The following is a 22,914-nucleotide window of genomic DNA, read 5'->3' on the forward strand; positions in this document are numbered from 1 at the left end:
TCTAGTTGAATTGTTTTAAGATGGTCATACCATGGATCATTTAGCTATTTGATTTTGAATTTAAGAACCCATTTAAGTATAAAAAATTCATAGAAGGCAGCTATGAATAAGCATACCGACATAGAAGCTTTGAATAAAATACTTGAGTTGAATTCGGATCTGGGGAACGATATGGACAACGAGGATTTTGATATGGACAACGAGGATTTTGCTTTCTAGAAGGACTGGATCTACTTTAAGGTCTGTAAATAAATTATTTTCATGACTTTATATAGCTCATTTACTATATGTATTTCATTTTTCATCAGTTGTCTGCTTTTTGTGCTTTGGATTTAGTTTATATAAGCCTATGTGACAAAGTCATTTCAATGATATATCATTCCAAAGTAGTTATTGTCTATGTTTCATATTAATTCACTGGTTGCTGTTCTAAGTTTCAGGCCACTAAGTCTCATGGCCATTGTTTATTTGTGGTTGTCACCTCTGCCTTCGTCTACAAAGTGTTACTGTTTGCATCGTGTGTGTGCTTCACACCTTCTATGTGAGTCACTGTACAGATAAAGTTTAGGTTTGGTGTTTTCACTTTACAGTAAWGWCGTTTAGTAAATTTAGTCAACTGTAATTCTGTGTGTCTTACAACAATATATCCCTTTATTTTATTCCCCACAGAGTGGAGGATGCAGAGGGTTTGGATGACGACGTTTGGGAAACACCGCTCCCCAGCAAGCACCCCCGCCGTCAAGGTCTTCACCCCTCCCCAGCAAGCACCCCCGCTGGTTACTGTCTTCACCGCTCCCCAGCAAGCACCCCCGCTGGTTACTGTCTTCACCCCTCCCAAGCAAGCCACCCCGCTGGGTTTGTTACCGTCAGCGCACCCCTCTGTCTCACCCCCTCCCCAGCACAGCACCCCCCGCTTGTTACTGTCTTCACCGCTCCCAGCAAGCCACCCCACTGGTTACTGTCTCACAACCCTCCCAGCAAGCACCCCCACTGCGTTATGTTCTTCAACCCCTCTCCCATGCTAGCACCCCCCTGCCGTCAAGGTCTTCACCCTCCCCAGCAGCCACCCCCACTGGTTACTGTCTTCACCCCCTCCCCACAAGGCACCCCCGCCGGTACTGGTCTTCACCCCTCCCCAAGCAAGCACCCCCACTGGGTACTTGTCTTTCACCGCTCCCCACAAGCACCCCCACTGGTTACTGGCTTCAACCCTCCCCAGCAAGCACCCTGCTGGTTCACTGTCTTCACCCCTCCCCAGGCAAAGACCCCACCGGTTACTGTCTCACCCCTCCCCAGCAAGCACGCCCCACTGGTTACTGTCTTCACCCTCCCCCAAGCAAGCACCCTCGCTGTGTTACTGTCTTCACCCCTCCCAGCAAGCACCCCCACCGGTTACTGTCTTCACCCCTCCCCAGCAAGCACCCCACTGTTTACTGTCTTCACCCCTCCCAGCAAGCACACCTCGCTGGTTACTGTCTTCACCCCTCCCAGCAAGCACCTCCGCTGGTCAAGGTCCTTCACCCCTCCCAGCAAGCACCTCCGCTGGTTACTGTCTTCACCCTCCCCAGCAAGCCACCAGCCGCGGTTACTTGTCTTCACCCCTCCCCCAGCAAGCACCCCCACTGGTACTGTCTTCACCTTCCCCAGCACAGCACCCCCGCGTCAAGGGTCTACCCCTCCCCAGCAAGCACCCCCACTGGCTTACCTGTCTCACCGCTCCCCAGCCAAGCACCCCCAGCCGGTCAAGCTTCACCCCTTCCCCAAGCAAGACCCCGTGGTTACTGTCTTCACCGTCCCCAGCAAGCACCCCCGCCGTCAAGGTCTTTCACCCCTCCCCAAGCAAGGACCCCGCTGGTTACTGTCTTTCACCCCTCCCCAGCAAGCACCCCCGCCGGTACTGTCTTCACCCCTCCCAGGCAAGCACCCCCGCCGGTCAAGGTCTCCCCCCCCTTTCATGCCCCCCGTTGCAGCGTGGAATCCGTATCAATCACCCCGTCTGCAGGCCCTGGCACCACTCCAACCTCTGCTATGTCAATCACCCCGTCTGGCAGGCCCTGGCACCACTCCCCCTCTGCTATGTCAATCACCCCGTCTGCAGGCCCTGGCACCAACTCCCCTCTGCTATGTCAAATCCCCCGTCTGCAGGCCCTGGCACCACTCCCCCTCTCTATGTCAATCACCGTTCTGCAGGCCCTGGTACCACTCCCCCTCTGCCAGTTCATCTGGAGGTGCAGGAATCTAGGCCTCAACAGAGAAGAGGAAAGGAAGCAGCAGAGGAGAGGCAGGGAAGCAGCACAGCAGAGGGAGAAGGCAGAGGAAGCAGCACAGCAGAGAGGGAGAGGCAGAGAGAAGCAGGCACAGCAAAGGGGAGAGGCAGAGGGCAGCAACAGCAGAGGGAGGCAGAGGAAGCAGCACAGCAGAGGGAGAGGCAGAAGGAGCAGAAGCAGGGAAGGCAGGCACAGCAAGGGAGAGGCAGAGGAAGCAGCACAGCAGAGGGAGAGGCAGTGGAAGCAGCATGGGAGAGGCAGAGGAAGCAGCACGGGGAGAGGCACAGGAAGCCAGCACAGCAGAGGGGAGCAGAGAGGCAGTGGAAGAGCCAACAGCAGAGAGAGAGGCAGCGGGAGAGGCAGTGGAAGCCAGCACAGCGTGGGAGAGGCAGAGGAAAGCAGCACAGCAGAGAGAGAGGCAGAAGGCGTGGAAAGCAGCACAGCAGAGAGAGAGGCAGAGAGGCAGTGGAAGCAGCACAGCGGGGAGAGGCAGAGGAGCAGCACAGCAGAGGGAGAGGCAGTGGAAGCAGCACAGCAGAGGAGAGGCAGAGAGGCAGAGGAAGCAGCACAGCAGAGGGAGAGGCAGAGAGGCAGAGAAGCAGCACAGCGGGGGAGAGGCAGAGGAAGCAGCACAGCAGAGGGGAGGCAGTGGAGCAGCACAGCAAGAGGAGAGGCAGAGAGGCAGTGGAAGCAGCACAGCAGAGGGAGAGGCAGTGGAAGCAGCACAGCAGAGGGAGAGGCAGTGGAAGCAGCACGGTACACTACAAAAGTTTTTATACTTTTCTAAAACAACATTTATGTCCTGAATTTAGCAGGTGCTGTCGACAGATCAATTGAAAAAGGTGATTTGCTTCTTTCTGCACACGCCACGGTCAGTGTGAACCGGAGTGACTTGAGACAACGCTGGCGGAACAAGATGTATCTACAAACAGAACAGAGTTAAATGGTTCCAGTCAGTGTGAACCGGAGTGACTTGAGACAACGCTGGCGGAACAAGATGTATCTACAAACAGAACAGAGTTAAATGGTTCCAGTCTGCCATGAAGCATTTATCCATGTAAGAGTCCAGCTACATTTTCAGATATTATACGTTTCTAAGTTTGTCAGAATATCGTTTTCATTGCAAGTTAAAGTGTACTGTTAGCTAACTAGCGAACGTTAGCTTGCCAGCTCGCTAGCTAACGTTACGTGTTTGATCTGTGAAGTAATATTATTCAAATCAGATATTAATTTGCATTCTTCATTATAGCCTAATGTTATCTAGCTAACATTGAACCTGGTAGATTAGCTTTAGCTACCTGGACATTTAGACTATAGCTATGACAATGTTTGTATTGGTTGGTAGTAGTATGAGTTGGGACTATACCGTTTTATTGTTTAGCTAGCTAGCTACATGTCTAAACAAAACACTTTGCCAGATGACTACATGACCCATCAAGTTAGCCAGGTGTATCTATTGTATTTCATGAACAAGTTTACATGTCTAGATAATAGAGACCCATCCACTTATCTAGATGTGTCTGGGGGTTTTAGCATTTCTTTCACATGACCCATCGATTTAGACAAGTGTGTCTGGATAAGCATCATCTAATAATTATAACATATRTTTATCTGGACACGTTCTGCTTTTGATATTGCTACTAYAGTAACCATTTCACTGTACTGTTTACATCTTCTGTATCCTGTGCATGTGACAAATCAACTTTTTATTTTATTTGGTATTGTGTGTGTTTACCGGAGACGGTAATGTGAAGAACAACATGACCTGATTAGGATGTAGGGACTAGATCAAGTATATTTTTACCTSGAGTTTTTCCTTATTGTAGGCTACTACTTTTACCACGTTTAGTCTTGAAATCTTTGGTTGATTACTAAACTAATCACTCTGTTTAGCAAATAGCTTAAAGAGATGGGTGGGGCTAAGGTTTAAGAGGGTCTAAATGATGCTGAATGGGTGTAGACAAAGACGAGCTCTCCAGTARGTACCAAAATATTAAGGGCCATTTTCTCAAAAGTGGGGTTACAAGTTTATCAACTTTCAAAGCAGAATTACTTTCCCATTGTTCTTCAACTGCAGTGTGTGATATGCCATTTTCTTGCTCTATGTTTCTACTTTTATCCAATAAAAAAAAAAAAAWATCAAATKTTGCTACATAAGACCAAATCCAGGTGGCCAGTCACATATTTAACCCCTTACTTCTGTTGTTTCAAAACGACCTTCATATTTCCATGTGTTTGTATAACCTTCAGACGAGCCCCCTGGCACTTGTGGGGGTCGTAGAGAGCACAACTGTGTTTGTGAGAGTCTCCCCTTTCCATAGATGGGTCATATTAGTATTTGGACGCTACAAACATTTGTGAGAAGACAGATTTTCGGGATGTGTCATGGTCTGACAGACATCGCTGTAGCTCTGTAGCTCTGTAGCTCGGCCACCTTCCGCCACAGATGCGGACGGCCGACGTGGATTAAGATGCAAAAAAACCTGATATCTCTAGCTTAAACTGACAGATTTTTATATAATTATTTTTAATATGTTACTTAGGATTTTAATCAGTCATTCGAACGTTGAGCTGTGATCCTCACATGTATAAGGAAGATCTGCATTTCCGTCTCAGCAATGCGCCGTCCGAGACACTGTCTGGGTCCAAACCCGAAGCCCAAGCTCCTGAAGTACTGGTTCTCTGCCCGCAGCCAGCGGGACGGGAGGTACTTCTCAGGTCTGGGGAACACATCTGGGTCTCTACCCATCGCATAGAGACCCAACTGGACCAGAGTCTAGAGAGAGTGAGAACACACCACATAACATACTGCCCTCCCAAACCATCAACCAAAGTCTCTGATCAAATGTAAAGACAGTAGCTACCGTATGTCATATCTCCTCTTACCCCACAAGGTATGTGATAGTTCTGAATGACGATATCCTCTGTAATGTATCTCTGTAAGCTGACTGCAACCGGATGAAGCCTGACAGACAGAAGAAGATAGTGACATTCTTAATGCTTAACCAGTAGGTGGCCCAGACATCTCAACAGATGAAGAGTAAAGATGTTTAAGCGATATCTCAAATTCATCTCTAAAAGTGATCATTGTTACTTGACTTCTGTCTAACCACCATTAGGTGGTTGCACCATTGCAATGACGTAAAAACATATTCAGTAATGACATGATATATACTGTGACTAATGTCAATATGCCTTGTCCATTGCTGTCTTGGTTAGTGATTATTGCCTTATTTCACTGTAGAGCCTCTAGCCCTGCTCAATGCGCGTTAGCTAACCTTTAGTTCCCCCCCCCCTCCACACATGCGGTGACCTCACATGGTTTAAATGATGTTTCTAGAGACAATATCTCTCTCATCGTTACTCAATGTCTAGGTTTACCTCCACTGTACTCACATCCTACCATACCTTTGTTTGTACATTATGCCTTGAATCTATTCTACCGTGCCCAGAAACCTGCTCCATTTACTCTCTGTTCCGAACGTACTAGATGACCAGTTCTTATAGCCTTTAGCCGTACCCTTATCCTACTCCTCCTCTGGTGATGTAGAGGGTAATCCAGGCCCTGCAGTGCCTAGCTCCACTCCCATTCCCCAGGCGCTCTCATTTGTTGACTTCTGTAACCGTAAAAGCCTTGGTTTCATGCATGTTAACATTATAAGCCTCCTCCCTAAGTTTGATTTATTCACTGCTTTAGCACACTCTGCCAACCCGGATGTCCTAGCCGTGTCTGAATCCTGGATTAGGAAGACCACCAAAAACCCTGAAATTTCCATCCCTAACTATAACATTTTCTGACAAGATAGAACTGCCAAAGGGGGCGGAGTTGAAATCTACTGCAGAGAGAGCCTGCAGAGTTCTGTCTTACTATCCAGGTCTGTGCCCAAACAATTTGAGCTTCTACTTTTTAAAATCCACCTTTCCAGAAACAAGTCTCACCGTTGCCGCCTGTTATAGACCCCCCTCAGCCCCCAGCTCTGCCCTAGACACCATATGTGAATTGATTGCCCCCCATCTATCTTCAGAGTTCGTGCTACTAGGTGACCTAAACGGGGACATGCTTAACACCCCGGCCATCCTACAATCTAAGCTTGATGCCCTCAATGATCAATGAACCTACCAGGTACAACCCCAAATCCGTAAACACGGGCACCCTCATAGATATCATCCAAACCAACCTACCCTCCAAATACACCTCGGCTGTCTTCAACCAGGATCTCAGCGATCACTGCCTCATTGCCTGCGTCCGTAATGGGTCTGCGGTCAAACGACCACCCCTCATCACTGTCAAACTCTCCCTAAAACACTTCAGTGAGCAGGCCTTTCTAATCTTCTAATCGACCTGGCCCGGGTATCCTGGAAGGATATTGACCTCATTCCATCAGTAGAGGATGCCTGGTTATTCTTTAAAAGTGCTTTCCTCGCCATCTTAAATAAGCATGTCCCATTCAACATGTTTTTAACCAGGAGCAGATTTAGCCCGTGGTTCACTCCCGACCTGACTGCCCTTGATCAGCACAAAAACATCCTGTGGCGTTCTGCATTAGCATCGAATAGTCCCCGTGATATGCAACTTTTTAGGGAAGTTAGGAACCAATATACACAGGCAGTTAAGAAAGCAAAGGCTAGCTTTTTCAAAGAGAAATGTGCATCCTGTAGCACAATCTCCAAAAAGTTCTGGGACACTGTAAAGTCCATGGAGAATAAGAGCACCTCCTCCCAGCTGCCCACTGCACTGAGGCTAGGAAACACTGTCACCACTGATAAACGATAAATGAGAATCCACAATAAATGAGAATTTCAATAAGCATTTTTCTACGTCTGGCCATTATTTCCACCTGGCTACCCCTACCCCGGTCAACAGCCCTGCACCCCCCACAGCAACTTTCCCAAGCCTCTCCCATTTCTCCTTCACCCAAATCCAGATAGCTGATGTTCTGAAAGAGCTGCAAAATCTGGCCCACTACAAATCAGCCGGGCTAGACAATCTGGACCCTCTCTTTCTAAAAAATATTAGCCGAAATTGTTGCAACCCCTATTACTAGCCTGTTCAACCTCTCTTTCATATCGTCTGAGATTCCCAAAGATTGGAAAGCTGCCGCGGTCATCCCCCTCTTCAAAGGGAGAGACACTCTAGACCCAAACTGCTACAGACCTATATATATCCTACCCTGTCTTTCTAAGGTCTTCGAAAGCCAAGCAGATCATATCATCAACAGATCACCGACCATTTTGAATCCCACCGTACCTTCTCCCCTATGCAATCTGGTTTCCGAGCTGGGTGCACCTCAGCCACGCTCAAGGTCATAAACGATATCATAACCGCCATCGATAAGAGACATTACTGTGCAGCTGTATTCATCGACCTGGCCTAGGCTTTCGACTCTGTCAATCACCACATTCTTATCGGCAGACTCAACAGCCTTGGCTTCTCAAATGACTGCCTCGCCTGGTTCACCAACTACTTCTCTGATAGAGTTCAATGTGTCAAATTGGAGGGCCTGTTGTGCAGACCTCTGGCAGTCTCTATGGGGGTACCACAAGGTTCAATTCTTGGGCCGACTCTCTTCTCTGTATACATCAATGATGTCGCTCTTGCTGCTGGTGATTCTCTGATCCTCCTCTACGCAGACGACACCCTTCTGTATACTTCTGGCCCTTCTTTAGACACTGTGTTAACAAACCTCCAGACGAGCTTCAATGCCATACAACTCTCCTTCCGTGGCCTCCAACTGCTCTTAAATGCAAGCAAAACTAAATGCATGCTCTTCCACCGATCGCACATCACTACTCTGGACTGTTCTGACTTAGAATATGTGGACAACTACAAATACCTAGGTGTCTGGTTAGACTGTAAACTCTCCTTCCGGACTCACATTAAGCACCTCCAATCCAAAATTAAATCTAGAATCTGCTTCCTATTTCGCAACAAAGCATCCTTCACTCATGCTGCCAAACATACCCTCGTAAAACTGACTATCCTGCCGATCCTTGACTTCGGCAATGTAATTTACAAAATAGCCTCCAACACTCTACTCCGCAAACTGGATGCAGTCTATCACAGTGCCATCCGTTTTGTCACCAAAGCCCCATATACTACCCACCACTGCGACCTGTATGCTCTGGTTGGCTGGCCCTCGCTTCATATTCGTCGCCAAACCCACTGGCTCCAGGTTATCTATAAGTGTTTGCTAGGTAAAGCCCCACCTTATCTCAGCTCACTGGTCACCATAGCAGCACCCACCCGTAGCCCGCGCTCAAGCAGGTATATTTCACTGGTCACCCCCAAAGCCAATTCCTCCTTCGGCCGCCTTTCCTTCCAGTTCTCTGCTGCCAATGACTGGAACGAACTGCAAACATCACTGAAGCTGGAGACTCATATCTCCCTCACTAGTTTTAAGCACCAGCTGTCAGAGCAGCTCACAGATCACTGCACCTGTACATATCCCATCTGTAAATAGCCCATCCAACTACCTCATCCCCATACTGTATTTATTTATGTATCTTGCACCTTTGCACCCCAGTATCTCTACTTGCACATTAATCTTCTGCACATCAATCACTCCAGTGTTAAATTGGTATATTGTAATTATTTCGCAACTATGGCCTATTGGCCTTACCTCCCTTATCTTACCTCATTTGCGCACACTGTATATAGACCTTTTCTACTGTACTGTTGACTGTATGTTTGTTTTACTCCATGTGTAACTCTGTGTTGTTGTATGTGTCGAACTGCTTTGCTTTATTTTGTCCAGGTCGCAGTTGTAAATGAGAACTTGTTCTCAACTGGCCTACCTGGTTAAATAAAGGTGATTTTTTTTTTTTTTTTTTATGTATACAGTGGTTGTGGGTTTATAATATTGGTATTGTAGTTATTGTCTTGTTTAGGTAGTCATTGTAGGTAACATCAGCTATCGTTGGTCAATCATCTTGTCTGTCCGACCTCAGCGTTTCTTTCAGCGCTCCTTTGACCAGCGGTATCATCTTCAGCATCTGTAGCATGTCTCCCTGGGTAGACTGTCTGGCTACAGCCACCTCAGCCCTCAACTCTTCCTGGAGGTCAGGATGTCTGGCCAGCTCATATAGAGTCCACAGCAGGGTGATAGACGTCTGAAATACATTACAGAGTAGAATGAATAACTACTAGAGACAACAGTTCATGAACTGATTCCAGAGGGTTGAAATACGGCTGGTTGTCTATCTGGTAGTTAACTAATCAGTTGACTTGGATATCTCTCATACAGCCTCACAGAACCAGGTCTAAACAACAGGATAAGGTGATTACTGTTGGAAGTCATTATCAAGTTTGTTACCGTGTCTACCCCTTCAGCCATCAGTTTGGTGACGCTGGCCTTGATGTCCTCTAAAGACAGCTTGTTATAGATGTTTTATAGAGAGGTTATATACACGTTATTACCGTGTCTACCCCTTCAGCCATCAGTTCAGTGACGCTGGCCTTGATGTCCACTAAAGACAGCTTGTTATAGATGTTTTATAGAGAGGTTATATACAAGTTATTACCGTGTCTACCCCTCCAGCCATCAGTTCGGCGACGCTGGCCTTGATGTCCACTAAAGACAGCTTGTTATAAATGTTTTATAGAGAGGTTATATACAAGTTATTACCGTGTCTACCCCTCCAGCCATCAGTTCGGTGACGCTGGCCTTGATGTCCTCTATAGACAGCTTGTCTAACATCAGAAGGCTGGCCAGGACTCCTGGATACTTCCTGTGGGTGTTGGTGTCCTGACGCATCGTCCTGTAGATGTTCTGGATGCAGCGGTCCGCTGGGGGCACATGTAATCAGGACAGTTTAACAGTGAACCAACATAGCTACTGATACAGACACAGCACAGTGTTATCTGTGATCTTAAATGCATCATACGGATCACAGACAACTGTCTTCTTCCTGGCTTTACTTTTTTTGTTTCCCTAAATAGATTACAGCSCTAACACTTCCACATGGCCCTAAACCTTGTCCTTAACCCTTCAATATTTGCTCCCTAACTCTTCCCCTCAGCCCTAAACATTCCATGTTTTGCCCTAACCTTTCCCTTAGGCCCTAATCCTTCAATGTTTGGCTCTACCCCTTGGCCCTAAACTTTCAATGTTTCCTCCCTAACCCTTCCCCTTCGCCCTAACCCTTCCCATTGGCCCAAACCCTTCCCTGTGGCCCTTCCCCTTGACCTTAAGTCTTCCCCTTGACCCTATCCCTTCCCCTTGGCCCTGACACTGTCCCTTGGCGCCTGAGCCTTCCCCTGGCCCTGACCACTTCCCCTGGCCCTAACCTTCCCCCTGGCCCTGCTGATCCTTCCCCCTGGCCCTGATCCTTTCCCCCTGGCCCTGACTCCTTCCCCTGGCCTGACCCTTGCCCGCTGGCCCTGACCCTTCCCCTGGCCCTGACCGCCGTCCTGGCCTGATTCCCCCTGGCCTATTGGATCCTTCCCTGGCCTGATCCTGGCCCGTGCTCGTGTTCCTGCTCTTGAGGGCCTTCGCCCTCTTGGGCTACTGCTAGTTGTGGGATCCTGTCCCCTATGGTGTCCTGATTGAGGCGCTGTCCCCTTGGCACCTGATGCCTTGGTCCCGGTGGGCTGGCCTTAAGGCGCCTCCCCTGACGCCTGCCCCCTGGCCATGACCTCCTTGTCGCCGTCCTGCGCCCTGATCCTGTTCCGCCGGCTGGTGGTGCCCTGCATCCCTGGTCCTGGGCTCCTGAGGGTCCTTGCTCGCGTTGGCCCTGATTTTCTGTTCTCCGCGGGTGGTCTGGCCCTGCAAGGGCGCTTGTGCCCTGGCGCATGATCCTTTCCCCTCTGGCCCTGTAGTCCTTCGCCACCTGTGCCCTTGATCTTCGCCTGGGGCCTGGCCCGTTGACTCTATGTTGGTCGTGCGTGACGCGCTTGGAGGCTCCAGTGACCTTTTGGCGTCCGTCGTTTCCTCCTTGGCCCGATCCTTCCCGCTTCGTGGGCCGCTGGGGGTAGCACTCCGCCCTGGCTGATGCCGGCCCCCTGCCCTGGATCCTTTCCCGCCGGGTGCCGGCGTGTGACCTCCCACCTGGGCCCTGACGCGTATCCCCAGGCAGCCTGACCCTTGCCCGGCCAGGCCCTGGTGTGTACTTATCTCCCGCCTGGCCCTGACCTTCCCCATTGTGGGGCGCTGGATGACCGCGTTGGTTCCGCCCTGTGCGGACGTGAGAGTGTTTCCTGTGCTCTCTCTCTATCTCTCTCTCCCCTGGCCTGACCCTTCCCCTGGCCATGACCCTTCCCTCATGCCTCTGACACTTCCCCTTGGCCCTGACCCTTCCCCCTGGCCCTGATTCCCCTGGCCCTGATCTGGCTCCGGCATTCCTGCCGGGAGGAGACGCTGCCCCGCCGTGCGGCCGTGGGACACTGTCCGCGCGGGCGCGGCGGGGGGATGCCTTCCGGCCTGGCGCCTGGAGTCCTGTCCCCTGGCCCTGATCCGGTGGGGCCCTGTGGAGCCTGAGGTCCTGCGCGGCCTGGGCCGCGAGCGCCTGTCCGGGCTGGCGGCCGAGAGGCGCGCCGGGCCGGCCGGGCCGGCGGCGTTGCCGTGGACGGCTGGTCCCGGGCGCTCGCGGCCATGAGCGCAATGTGGTTTGGCGAGAGTATGGCAGGGGGGAGTGAGGGTTATGGAGGCAGGGGGTCGCCGAATCCGGCTGGGGTTGAGAGGAGGCGCGGAGTCGGCGCAGGGCGCGTTAGGCGGGGTAGCTCTGCCAGATCTTGGGGGCGCCTACCGCTGCGGCTCAGCGATGGCGGGGGGGAGTACAGTCAGTGGGCAGGAGGGGTGAGGGGGCGTGGAAGCAGGGGGAGGGCGCAGAGAGAGTGCAGTGGGTCGCATGAAGGTGGGGTGGGTCCTGCAGGGGTGGGAGGTGTAGTCCAGTGTGGGGAACCATCAGCCCAGACGCTCCCATTCATCTAGAGACTTGAAGCGCCACACGGCTGAATGTGGGCCGAACACACCACGGTAGACCCAGAGCGCGTTAGCAGGACTAGCATGCGAGATTCCGCGCGCGCGAGACGAGAGAAGCTATATTGGTGTGTAGTACGCCTGCAGAGCGCGACCATACAGTCATGCGAGAGAATCTCTCTATGCTTGGAGAGGAGAAACACCAGAAAGCCGCGCTGCGACATTAGGGCGGCGGCGAGAGACGCTATATATTATGACAGTATTGCGAGAGCGAGAGAGCGAGGAGGGCGAGACCCTCCGGCTGGAGAGGAGAGAAGAGCACTAAGACTTAGTCTCAACTTCACATTATCAGCATCACACCCACTGCTGGAGAGGAGAGAACACAGGAGACCCGACTCACATACAGCATCAAACCCACTGCGGAAGAGAGAGAACACAGGTTAGACCCAGACTCACATCAGCATACAAACCCACCGCTGGAGAGGAGAGAACACAGGTTAGACCCAGACTCACAATACAGCATCAAACCCACTGCTGGAGAGGAGAGAACACAGGTTAGACCCAGCTACTCACATACAGCATAACCCACTGCTGGAGAGAGAGCCAAGGTTAGAGCGCGCGGCGAGATCTCCAAAGGAAGAGAAGTCTACCATCAGAAGGCAGCACGCAGCATGTGAGAGACATGTGTACAATACTGAGCTTATGTTGTGACATAACAATAATATCAGGTTAAGATATAGTAAGAACAGGGTAGGAGGACAGTCACATTCAGCGCCGCCTAAACACCAGTTGTCGATGTACTATGACCCTAGAGAGTGATGAGCCGCTAGTAAGAAGATTATAGTTCCATTGGTCGTTATGGCCGAGACGCGCGAAGGAGCGGGACTAAGCTTATTACTATGGATGATGGAGTTAGCCGATGCGGTCGATGGCCTATACCCTATAGGAGCGATGATCCTAAGTATAGGGTAAGGATATTAGGGTTAATCTCGGTCGATGGCGTATGACCCCTAAGGAGTGGATGAGCCTAAAGTAAGTTAGATATAGTTGGTGCCTGGCGCGATGGCTCAGGTGACCCTATATGTAGTCATTGCGCGGAGTAAGAAGAGATGAGTGACATCGTCGATGGCCTATGACCCCTAAGGAGCGATGGACCTAAGTAAGTAAGATATTAGTTGCCATCGTCGATGGCCTATGACCCTAAGAGCGATGAGCCTAAGTAAGGTAAGGATAAGTTGCCATCGTCGATGTACTATGACCCTTAAGGAGCGATGGACCTTAAGTTAAGTAAGATATGAGTTGCCATCGTCGATGGCCTATGACCCCTAAGGAGCGATGGACCTAAGTTAGAAAGATATTGAGTTATCATCGTCGATGGCCTATGACCTCTAAGGAGCGATGGACCTAAGTAAGTAAGAATTATATTGTTGTCATCGTCAATGGCCTATGACCTAAGGAGGCGATGGACCTAGAGTAAGTAAGATATTAGTTATCATCGTCGATGGCCTATGACCCCTAAGGAGTGATGAGCCTAAGTAAGATATTAGCAGAAACTATAGATGTTAACCTTACAGTTATTTGAGACAATCGGTACAGTGGCTTCGCGAAAGTATTCACCCCCTTTGTCATTTTTCCTATTTTATAAAATAAGATTGTGGGGGGGTTGTATTTTATTGATTTACACAACATGCCTACCACTTGTCAGATGCAAATATGTTATTAGTTATGAAACAAACAAGAAATACACAAAAAACAGACTTGAGTGTGTGTAACGATTCAGCCCCCACTCAAAGTCAAGATGAGCTTTGTAGGAGCGCATGCTTTTGCAGGCAGTTAGACAGTGCAAGTCTCTTGGGTAGGGTGCTTTGTGTAAAAGCTTGGGCGACATCTTAGCCACTGGGGATTTGTTGCCCATTGTTCCAATAGGCAAAACTGCTTCCAGACCCTTCAAGTTGGATGGGAACCTGGTTGTAACAGAAAGTCTTTAAGTTCTATGGGTACCGCTGTGACAGTGATTTTCGTCGAATTGGATTGATGGGTCACTGGGTTTTTGACAGTGCCATCCGAGGAGAGCATGGTTAGGAAGTTTGGTCTGCTCGTTAGAGAAGCACTTCGGTAGGGGGTGTGGTTGCTGTTAGCGAGTATTGGGGGTGTTAGGATCATTGTCCTGCTGGAAGGTGAACCCCCGTCCCAGTCTCAAATCTCTGGAAGACTGAAACAGGTTTCCTCAAGAATTTCCCTGTATTTAGTGACATCCTTCAATTTCCCAGTCTCCGCCGGTGGAAAAACAGCATGATGCTGCCACCACCATGCTTCACTATGGGGATGATGTTCATGGGGTGATGAGAGGTGTTGKGTTTGCGCCAGACATTTTCCTTGATGGCCAAAATGCTCAATTTTAGTATCATCTGACCAGATTACTGTCTTCCATATGTTTGGGGAGTCTCCCACATACCTTTTGGCGAACACCAAATGTGTTTTCTTATTTTTTTTCTTTAAGCAATGGCTCTTTCTGGCCACTCTTCCGTAAAGCCCAACTCTGTGGAGTCTACGGCTTAAAGTGGTCCTATGGACAGATACTCCAATCTCCAATGTGGAGCTTTGCAGCTCCTTCAGGGTTGTCTTTGGTCTCTTTGTAGCCTCTCTGATTAATGCCCTCCTTGCCTGGTCCGTGAGTTTTGGTGGGCGGCCCTCTCTTGGCAGGTTTGTTGTGGTGCCATATTCTTTCCATTTAATAATTGATTTAATGGTGCTCCGTGGGATCTTCAAAGTTTCTGATATTTTTTTATATTCCAACCCTGATCTGTACTTCTCCACAACTGTGTCCCTGACCTGTTTGGAGAGCTCCTTGGTCTTCATTGTGCCACTTGCTTGGTGGTGCCCCTTGCTTAGTGRTGTTGCAGACTCTGGGGCCTTTCATAACAGGTGTGTATATACCRAGATCATGTGACAGATCATGTGACACTTAGATTGCACACGGGTGGACTTTATTTAACTAATTGTCTGACTTCTGAAGGTAATTGGTTGCACCAGATCTTATTTAGGGGCTTCATAGCAAAGGGGGTGAATACATATGCACGCTCCACTTTTCCGCTGTAATTTTTTAAAATCTTTTGAAACAAGTAATTTGTTTCATTTCACTTCACCAATTTGGACTATTTTGTGTATGTCCATTACATGAAATCCAAATAAAAATCAATTTAAATTACAGGTTATAATGCAACAAAATAGGAAAAATGGCAAGGGGGATGAATACTTTGCAAGGCACTGTACTGGTATGAGTCAGTGTATAAAACATGGTCATCACAGGTTTCAAGACAGCCACAAGTAAATATTAGGTGAAACGGACTTACATTCCAGAGCGTATTTGAAGAGTTCTTGAGAAAGATCGGTGGTCCATTTGTCCTGTCCACTCCGTTCTATCTTCTTATGTACCCGGGCCACAAAGTCCTGTCCAACTTCATCCAACAGAGGAACAAAGTTCCCCAACACCTTGGGAGAGATCACCTCTCTATTCAGAACCACCCTGTTGGAACGCCAGTCTTCCCCATTCCTACAGGGAGAGAAAAGGACCAAACCTTGTTTTGGAACGTCTCAGAACCAGCAAATCTAAATCTCATTAACTAAGTGTCAATAACTAAATCTCATTAACTAAATCTCAATAACTAAGTGTCAATAACTAAGTGTCAATAACTAAGTGTCAATAACTAAGTGTCAATAACTAAATCTCAATAACTAAATCTGTCAATAATGCCTGATTCACACTATAGGGCCATCTACCACGCTATAGGGCCACACCTGGCCTGGTTACCATCTACCACGCWWTAGGGCCACACCTGGCCTGGTTATCATCTACCACGCCATAGGACCACACCTGGCCTGGTTACCATCTACCACGCTATAGGGCCATACCAAGCCAAGCTGTACTGGGCTGGCCTGTAGATATGGCAATGTGAAAAGATATCTGAGATAACAGAGTCGAGTTTGGATAAACCCTAAACTGTTAGCCAGGGTACCTGTCTCTTTAGCTAACATTCCACTTCTTGTCATGACAAGGAGTGGCAAGGAGTGGAATGATGGGTAAAGAGCCTGTTTCCAAGGCTACAATACTGTAGTGTGAATAGTCAAAACATCACAAAAACGAAAGCTTATGATGACATTGATTTGAAAGTCCTTATTTAAACAACTGTTTGACAGATATAACAGAACAGTGTACGTACTTGAGCAGGACTCCATATTTCCTGTTCCTGTAGTCTCTGTATGAGGTCCATGCCTCCACTGTTAACCTCTTGGGGTAGTGTCCTTCTGCCTTGAACAGGATGGCTGCATCCTCCGGCTTTATGATGTTTACACTATTATAGTAGCCTATCTTCTCCCTGTCAGGTACAATGACAGAGCACAGCAGATCATGTCATTTATGTTCAAAGGTTTTGTTGGTAAAATGCACTTCTTTTTGTTTTGTTCACACTCATAATAGTCCATCTTCTCCCTGCAGGGCAATACAGCATTTATAAACCACGTGGACAGCAGTAAATATAGTCCATCTTCTCCCTACAGGACAATACAGCATTTATAAACCACATGGACAGCAGTAAATTATGTCCATCTTCTCCCTGCAGGACAATACAGCATTTATAAACCACATGGACAGCAGTAAATATAGTCCATCTTCTCCCTACAGACAATACCGCATTTATAAACCACATGGACAGCAGTAAATATAGTCCATCTTCTCCCTACAGGACAATACAGCATTTATAAACCACGGGACAGCAGTAAATATAGTCCATCTTCTCCCTGCAGGACAATACAGCATTTATTAACACACTGGACAGCAGTAAATATAGTCCATCTTCTCCCTCAGGACAATACAGCACATTTATAAACCACATGGACAGCAGAAATATAGTCCATCTTCTCCCTCAGGACAATACAGCATATTAAACACGTGGACAGCAGTAAAATATAGTCCACTCTTCCTCCTACAGGACAATACAGCATTTATAACACACATGAGACAGCAGTAAATATAGTCCATCTTCTCCCCTACAACATACAGCATTTATAAACCACATGGACAGCAGAAATTAGTCCATCTCATTCCCTACAGGACAATACAGCATTCTATTACACCACATGACAGCGTAAATACGTCCATCTTCTCCCTACAGGACAATACAGCATTTATAAACCACATGGACAGCAGTAAATATAGTCCATCTTCTCCCTACAGGACAATACAGTAAATATAGTCCATATTCTCCCTGCAAGACAATACAGCATTTATAAACCACGTGGACAGCAGTAAATATAGCAGACTGTGCCTTTGTTAAAATCAAACATATTTTGCTAGTAGAAATCCCGTTGAAAATTGTTTTAATGATTCTATATGGCTAGATTCACATTGTATTTGTCTGATAGAAAAGATTGCTCCCCTCAACAAAGCTAATTCCAGAATGTAGTGTTTTGTCTGCAGAAACAACACAAACTGTGTTGTAGCGTTATGTTGAAGTGGGCTCCAGCTACAGCTACGGTTCACTGCTTAGCTGACACTTTTAGTTGTGAATAATAATAATAATAATACAGAACTTGTATTCACTGCTTCAGTAGTTTGGTATTTTATTAGTATCCCTATTAGCTGTTGCAAAAGCAGCAGCTACTCGTCCTGGGGTAGACAAAGGTTAATACTTTATTATAACGTTGTCCCCTTTGACATCATAACTGAATGACATATTGATTCTTACCGTAGACCTATCCTATTTTATGCAATTTGGCAGATGCTTTTAGCCAAAGCCACTTAGTATTTAGTGCATACATGTTTACATATATGTGGTCTTGAGTATTGAACCCACTATCCTAGCGTTTCAAGGCCCATGTTCTACAAACTGATCTACAGAGGACCATGTTCTACAGAGGACCATGTTCTACAGAGGACCATGTTCTACTATCTGAACTACAGAGGACCATGTTCTACTAACTGAACTACAGAGGACCATGTTCTACTATTTGAACTACAGAGGACCACGTTCTACAGAGGACCATGTTCTACTAACTGAACAACAGAGGACCATGTTCTACAGAGGACCATGTTCTACTATTTGAACTACAGAGGACCACGTTCTACAGAGGACCATGTTCTACTAACTGAACAACAGAGGATCATGTTCTACAGAGGACCATGTTCTACTATCTGAACTACAGAGGACCATGTTCTACTAACTGAACAACAGAGGACCATGTTCTACAGAGGACCATGTTCTACTATCTGAACTACAGAGAACCATGCACTGATTTGCCACCTATAACAATGGGGAGGCAGGTAGCTTTGTGGTTAGAGCATTGTTTCGGTAATCGACAGGTCCCCGAGCTGACAAGATAAAAATCTGTCGTTCTTCCCCTGAACATGGCAGTTAACACACTGTTCCCCGGTAGGCCGTCATTGTAAATAAGAATTTGTTCTTAAACTGACTTGCCTAGTTAAATACAACATTCTATTACAGTTGTAGATCATATCATTACTAACCTCCTAATCTGTCTATGGGTCTGACTGTGACTTACGATGTTAAAGTTGAACTGTCTTATACCCGTCTATGGGTCTGACGGTGTTGAAGTTGTACGATCTCTTACCTGTTAATAGATCTGACTGTATCATACCTGTATATTGGACCAAAGGTGTTGAAGTTGTACGATCTCTTACCTGTTAATAGATCTGACTGTATCATACCTGTATATTGGACCAAAGGTGTTGAAGTTGTACGATCTCTTACCTGTTAATAGATCTGACTGTATCATACCTGTATATTGGACCAAAGGTGTTGAAGTTGTACGATCTCTTACCTGTTAATAGATCTGACTGTATCATACCTGTATATTGGACCAAAGGTGTTGAAGTTGTACGATCTCTTACCTGTTAATAGATCTGACTGTATCATACCTGTATATTGGACCAAAGGTGTTGAAGTTGTACGATCTCTTACCTGTTAATAGATCTGACTGTATCATACCTGTATATTGGACCGAAGGTGTTGAAGTTGTGCACCATGACTCTGTGGATGTTCCTGAATCCGTCTAGTTTCCAGAAACTGTAGAGGTTGGCAAGTCCGTTTCTCCAGAGACCTGGGATCTCACTGAAGGCCTGGACCGTACTGCTGTTGTCTGGGGACAGAGCTTGGCGCACCACCGGCATACTGGAGTTGTGGCGGGCACTGGGTAGTCCACATGCTGGCAGACCCAGGGAACTGCGACACACACTCCACCTCACCATCATAGCAGCGTCTCTCTCCTACTTTACTTCTTCTAACTCTTCTTCTGTCTGTTTCTTTTTCTCATCCGGCTCTATGCTCTCTCTGTCTACCTCTCCACTGTGTCTCTCCTCCCCTGTATCCTTGAATGTTTCTTTCAGGGACAGCTTGTGTGTTGTGATAGTGTCAGCCTATGGCAAGTCAAGGCCCCCCTCATCCAGACACACACTTTGGGTTAGTCTTCTGTTTACTGTGGGACTTTCTCAGAATGCTGAAATATCCATCCTCCTAACATAAGATGTTATAGCTGGGGATTTAATTGTTGGACTGTGTGTTAGTTGAATACTCTTGTTTAATCTTGTTTCTGAGAAAATACCCACAAAGTAATAAGTTGGTTGTACTTGAATTACGGTGGCATTTGGGCATAGCATTTTAGGGAAAAAATGTAATCATTTTTCTAGATTTGTATTGATTAAATGGATGTGGGTATATCTTCCCATTGTAAATAATACGGTAGCTTAATGACTTTAAATCCTTTTTACCATTATGATAACGGTGAGCCATCAGTAAAAGTAATAACATTAATGATGTTTAAACCAATGACACATTTTAGGTAAATGAGGAGTTTTTGAAATGGAGACCACAGATTCTCAAATCTAAGGTCATCAATCATTGAAAAAGTGCTTACAATGTTATTTCCTGTCAATTAAATTGACTAACACCAAGTGACATTTTGAATGTCCAAATTAACAATAAATCCTTGAATGTATGACCTACTAAAAGGTTGTTATTAGCTAATAATGTGATTTAATACAGACCTCTCCCCAGATACAAGCCACTGGAGGGAATGCTCAAGGTCCTTGTATATCTTTGTAATCAGTGATTTTTCAAGGCGGTAACACCAATGACAAACTGAGGGACACACATTATACTGTTAAAACAAAATTGTATTATAATACCCTTCCTTGTTTTTATTGACCGATGCAATATATTAAATACTTTTGTTCACCACCTAGCATTCAAAATAATAAATAGATATTTCTATATAGATACCCCCTCAGTACACCTCTAAACATCACCAGTGGGACAAGCCAATTTACCCCCAGTAGTTTCTGCAATGCATACAGATGCAGTATAAAGGACTCTCATATGTATTCCTATTAAATAATAGTTCAATAAAATAGAAAATGTATTATTTGTCATGTTGTTGTCATTTTAATGTATTTTTATATGGTGCCAATGTCAAGATTTACAAACACAATTCAAGAATAACCCAAATGCCAAGTCAAAAATGTTTGAATTCTCACATTGCTCTACATCTCATCTGTGTGTAATCTTTAAAATAATTCCATTGTTAGATCCTCGTGTCCTTGCCCTGAGACCTTGGGAGTGTTCTCTCTCTAAACAGATGTAGAGGAGGGAGGCTACAGGAACACATCTTTCTCACATAATCACTAAGGTAAACAAAACTTACAACACAAATTGCAAAAAATCTATTAACTTTTAAGAAGAACATGTCAACATTCAATACATTCTACAGGATTATAATCCAGAAATGTTACTTTTATATCATAAAACATACACAACACATCAATAAATAATTGAAATGTCAACATAAGACAGAAGACCACATCATAGTCACTGTTGGACTGAAATAAATTAAACGTACAAAACAGTGGAGGGCAGGATCAGCTTTCAAACTCATTCCATGAGTGTATGCGGGTTTTCGCTCCTCCCTTTTACTTGATTGAATAATTAAGGTCACTGATTAGTTAGGAACTCCCCTCACCTGGTTGTCTAGGTCTTAATTGGTTAGCTAGGAACTCCCCTCACCTGGTTGTCTAGGTTAATTGGTTAGCTTAGGAACTCTCCTCACCTGGTTAGTCTAGGTCTTAATTGGTTAGCTAGGAATCCCTCCCTTTCTATTTATGGTAAGCTAAATCTCCTGGTTGTCTAGGTCTGTTATGAATTATGGGTTATAGCCTAATGTTAGGGACTCCTATGGTAGTCTATTGTTCGAACTCATGCTAAGCTCAGTGCTTTCAACAATTCAATACCTCTCACAAATACAAGTAGTGACGAAGTCAATCTCTCCTCCACTTTGAGCCAGGGAGATTACATGCATATTATTAATGTTGAGCTCTCTGTGTACATCAAGGCAGTCGTGCCTGCTCTGTTCTCTGAGACAATTGTAATTTTCCTGAAGTCCCTCTGTGGACCTGACCACACGAATGAACAGTAGTCTATAGATGTGAACTATAACTAGGCCTGTAGGACCTGCCTTGTTGATAGTGTTAAGAAGAGAGAGCAGAGCCAGACTACAGCACACCACTAACTCCAGACTACAGCAACACCACTAGACCTACGTGACTACAGCAACACCACTAGACCTATGGCTAACAGCACACCACTAGTATCTACTGACTACAGCAAGACACAGACACACTAGACCCACTACTCGTACAGCAACACTACTAGACCTACTGACTGAATCTAGCAACCACCACTAGACCATACTGACTACAGCAACGCCCAGCTAGACTTTACTGACTACAGCAACGCCACTAACCTATAGACCTAAGCAAACCCACTAGAACCTACTACTACAGCAACAGCCACTAGACTGCTCACTGACTACAGCAAACCACACTGACCTACCTGACTACAGCAACAGCACTAGACCTACGACAACGCAACACACAATGCTACACATGACTACAGCAACACCACTAGAACCTACTGCTACACAAACACCCACTAGACCTACTGGCTTACAGCAACACCACTTAGCTCTATGACTACAGCAACACCACAGACCTACTGACTACAGCACACCACTAGACCTATGACTACAGCAACCCACTTGACCTACTGACACAACAACCACTAGACCTACTGACTACAACAAACACCACTAACCTACTGACACAGCAACCCACTAGACCTACTGACTACAGCAACGCCACTAACCTACTTACACACAAACGCCACTAACCACTGACTACAGCACATCTAGACCTACTGACTACAGCGAACACCACTAGACCTCCGACTTACAGCACAACGCACTAACCCTACTGACACAAGACAAACTGACTAACCACTAGACCTATGACTACAAGCACCACACTAGACCTAACTGACTACAGCAACACCTAGACTAAAGTACCACTACTGACTACAGCAACACCACTAGACCATACTCTACTACAGCAACACCACTACGACCTACTGACTACAGCAACACCCGACTAGGTGCACCCCACTACTGAAGCAACACACTAGACTACTGATACAGCACCCACTAGACCTAGCTGACTACAGGCAACGACCACTAGACCTACTGACTACAGCAACGCACTAGATCCTACTACTACAGGCAACGCCACTAGACCTATACTACAGCAACGCCACTAGAACCTACTGACTACAGCACCCACTAGACCTACTGACTACAGCAACACCACTAGACCTACTGACTACAGCAAC

The 22,914-nt window shown here is 46.7% G+C and overlaps 1 protein-coding gene across 1 annotated transcript in view; it reads right to left on the reverse strand.

The window, feature by feature from the left end:
- LOC112071531 (cholesterol side-chain cleavage enzyme, mitochondrial) overlaps positions 1-21,266 on the reverse strand; it is a 26,336-nt gene extending 5,070 nt beyond the window's left edge. Inside the window, exons 1-9 of the mRNA XM_024138976.2 lie at positions 19,189-21,266; positions 16,405-16,560; positions 15,538-15,737; positions 12,641-12,660; positions 10,718-11,933; positions 9,893-10,053; positions 9,211-9,377; positions 5,154-5,232; positions 4,852-5,043 (exon numbers count right to left, since the gene is read on the reverse strand). Coding sequence (XP_023994744.1) covers positions 4,852-5,043; positions 5,154-5,232; positions 9,211-9,377; positions 9,893-10,053; positions 10,718-11,933; positions 12,641-12,660; positions 15,538-15,737; positions 16,405-16,560; positions 19,189-19,451 — 2,454 coding nt within the window. The 5' untranslated portion in view covers positions 19,452-21,266. The remainder of the gene's footprint in view (positions 1-4,851; positions 5,044-5,153; positions 5,233-9,210; positions 9,378-9,892; positions 10,054-10,717; positions 11,934-12,640; positions 12,661-15,537; positions 15,738-16,404; positions 16,561-19,188) is intronic.
- Between the last annotated feature and the right edge of the window lie 1,648 nt (positions 21,267-22,914).

The sequence above is a fragment of the Salvelinus sp. IW2-2015 genome, unplaced genomic scaffold (assembly GCF_002910315.2).
Source record: "Salvelinus sp. IW2-2015 unplaced genomic scaffold, ASM291031v2 Un_scaffold1632, whole genome shotgun sequence".
Classification (NCBI taxonomy): domain Eukaryota; kingdom Metazoa; phylum Chordata; class Actinopteri; order Salmoniformes; family Salmonidae; genus Salvelinus; species Salvelinus sp. IW2-2015.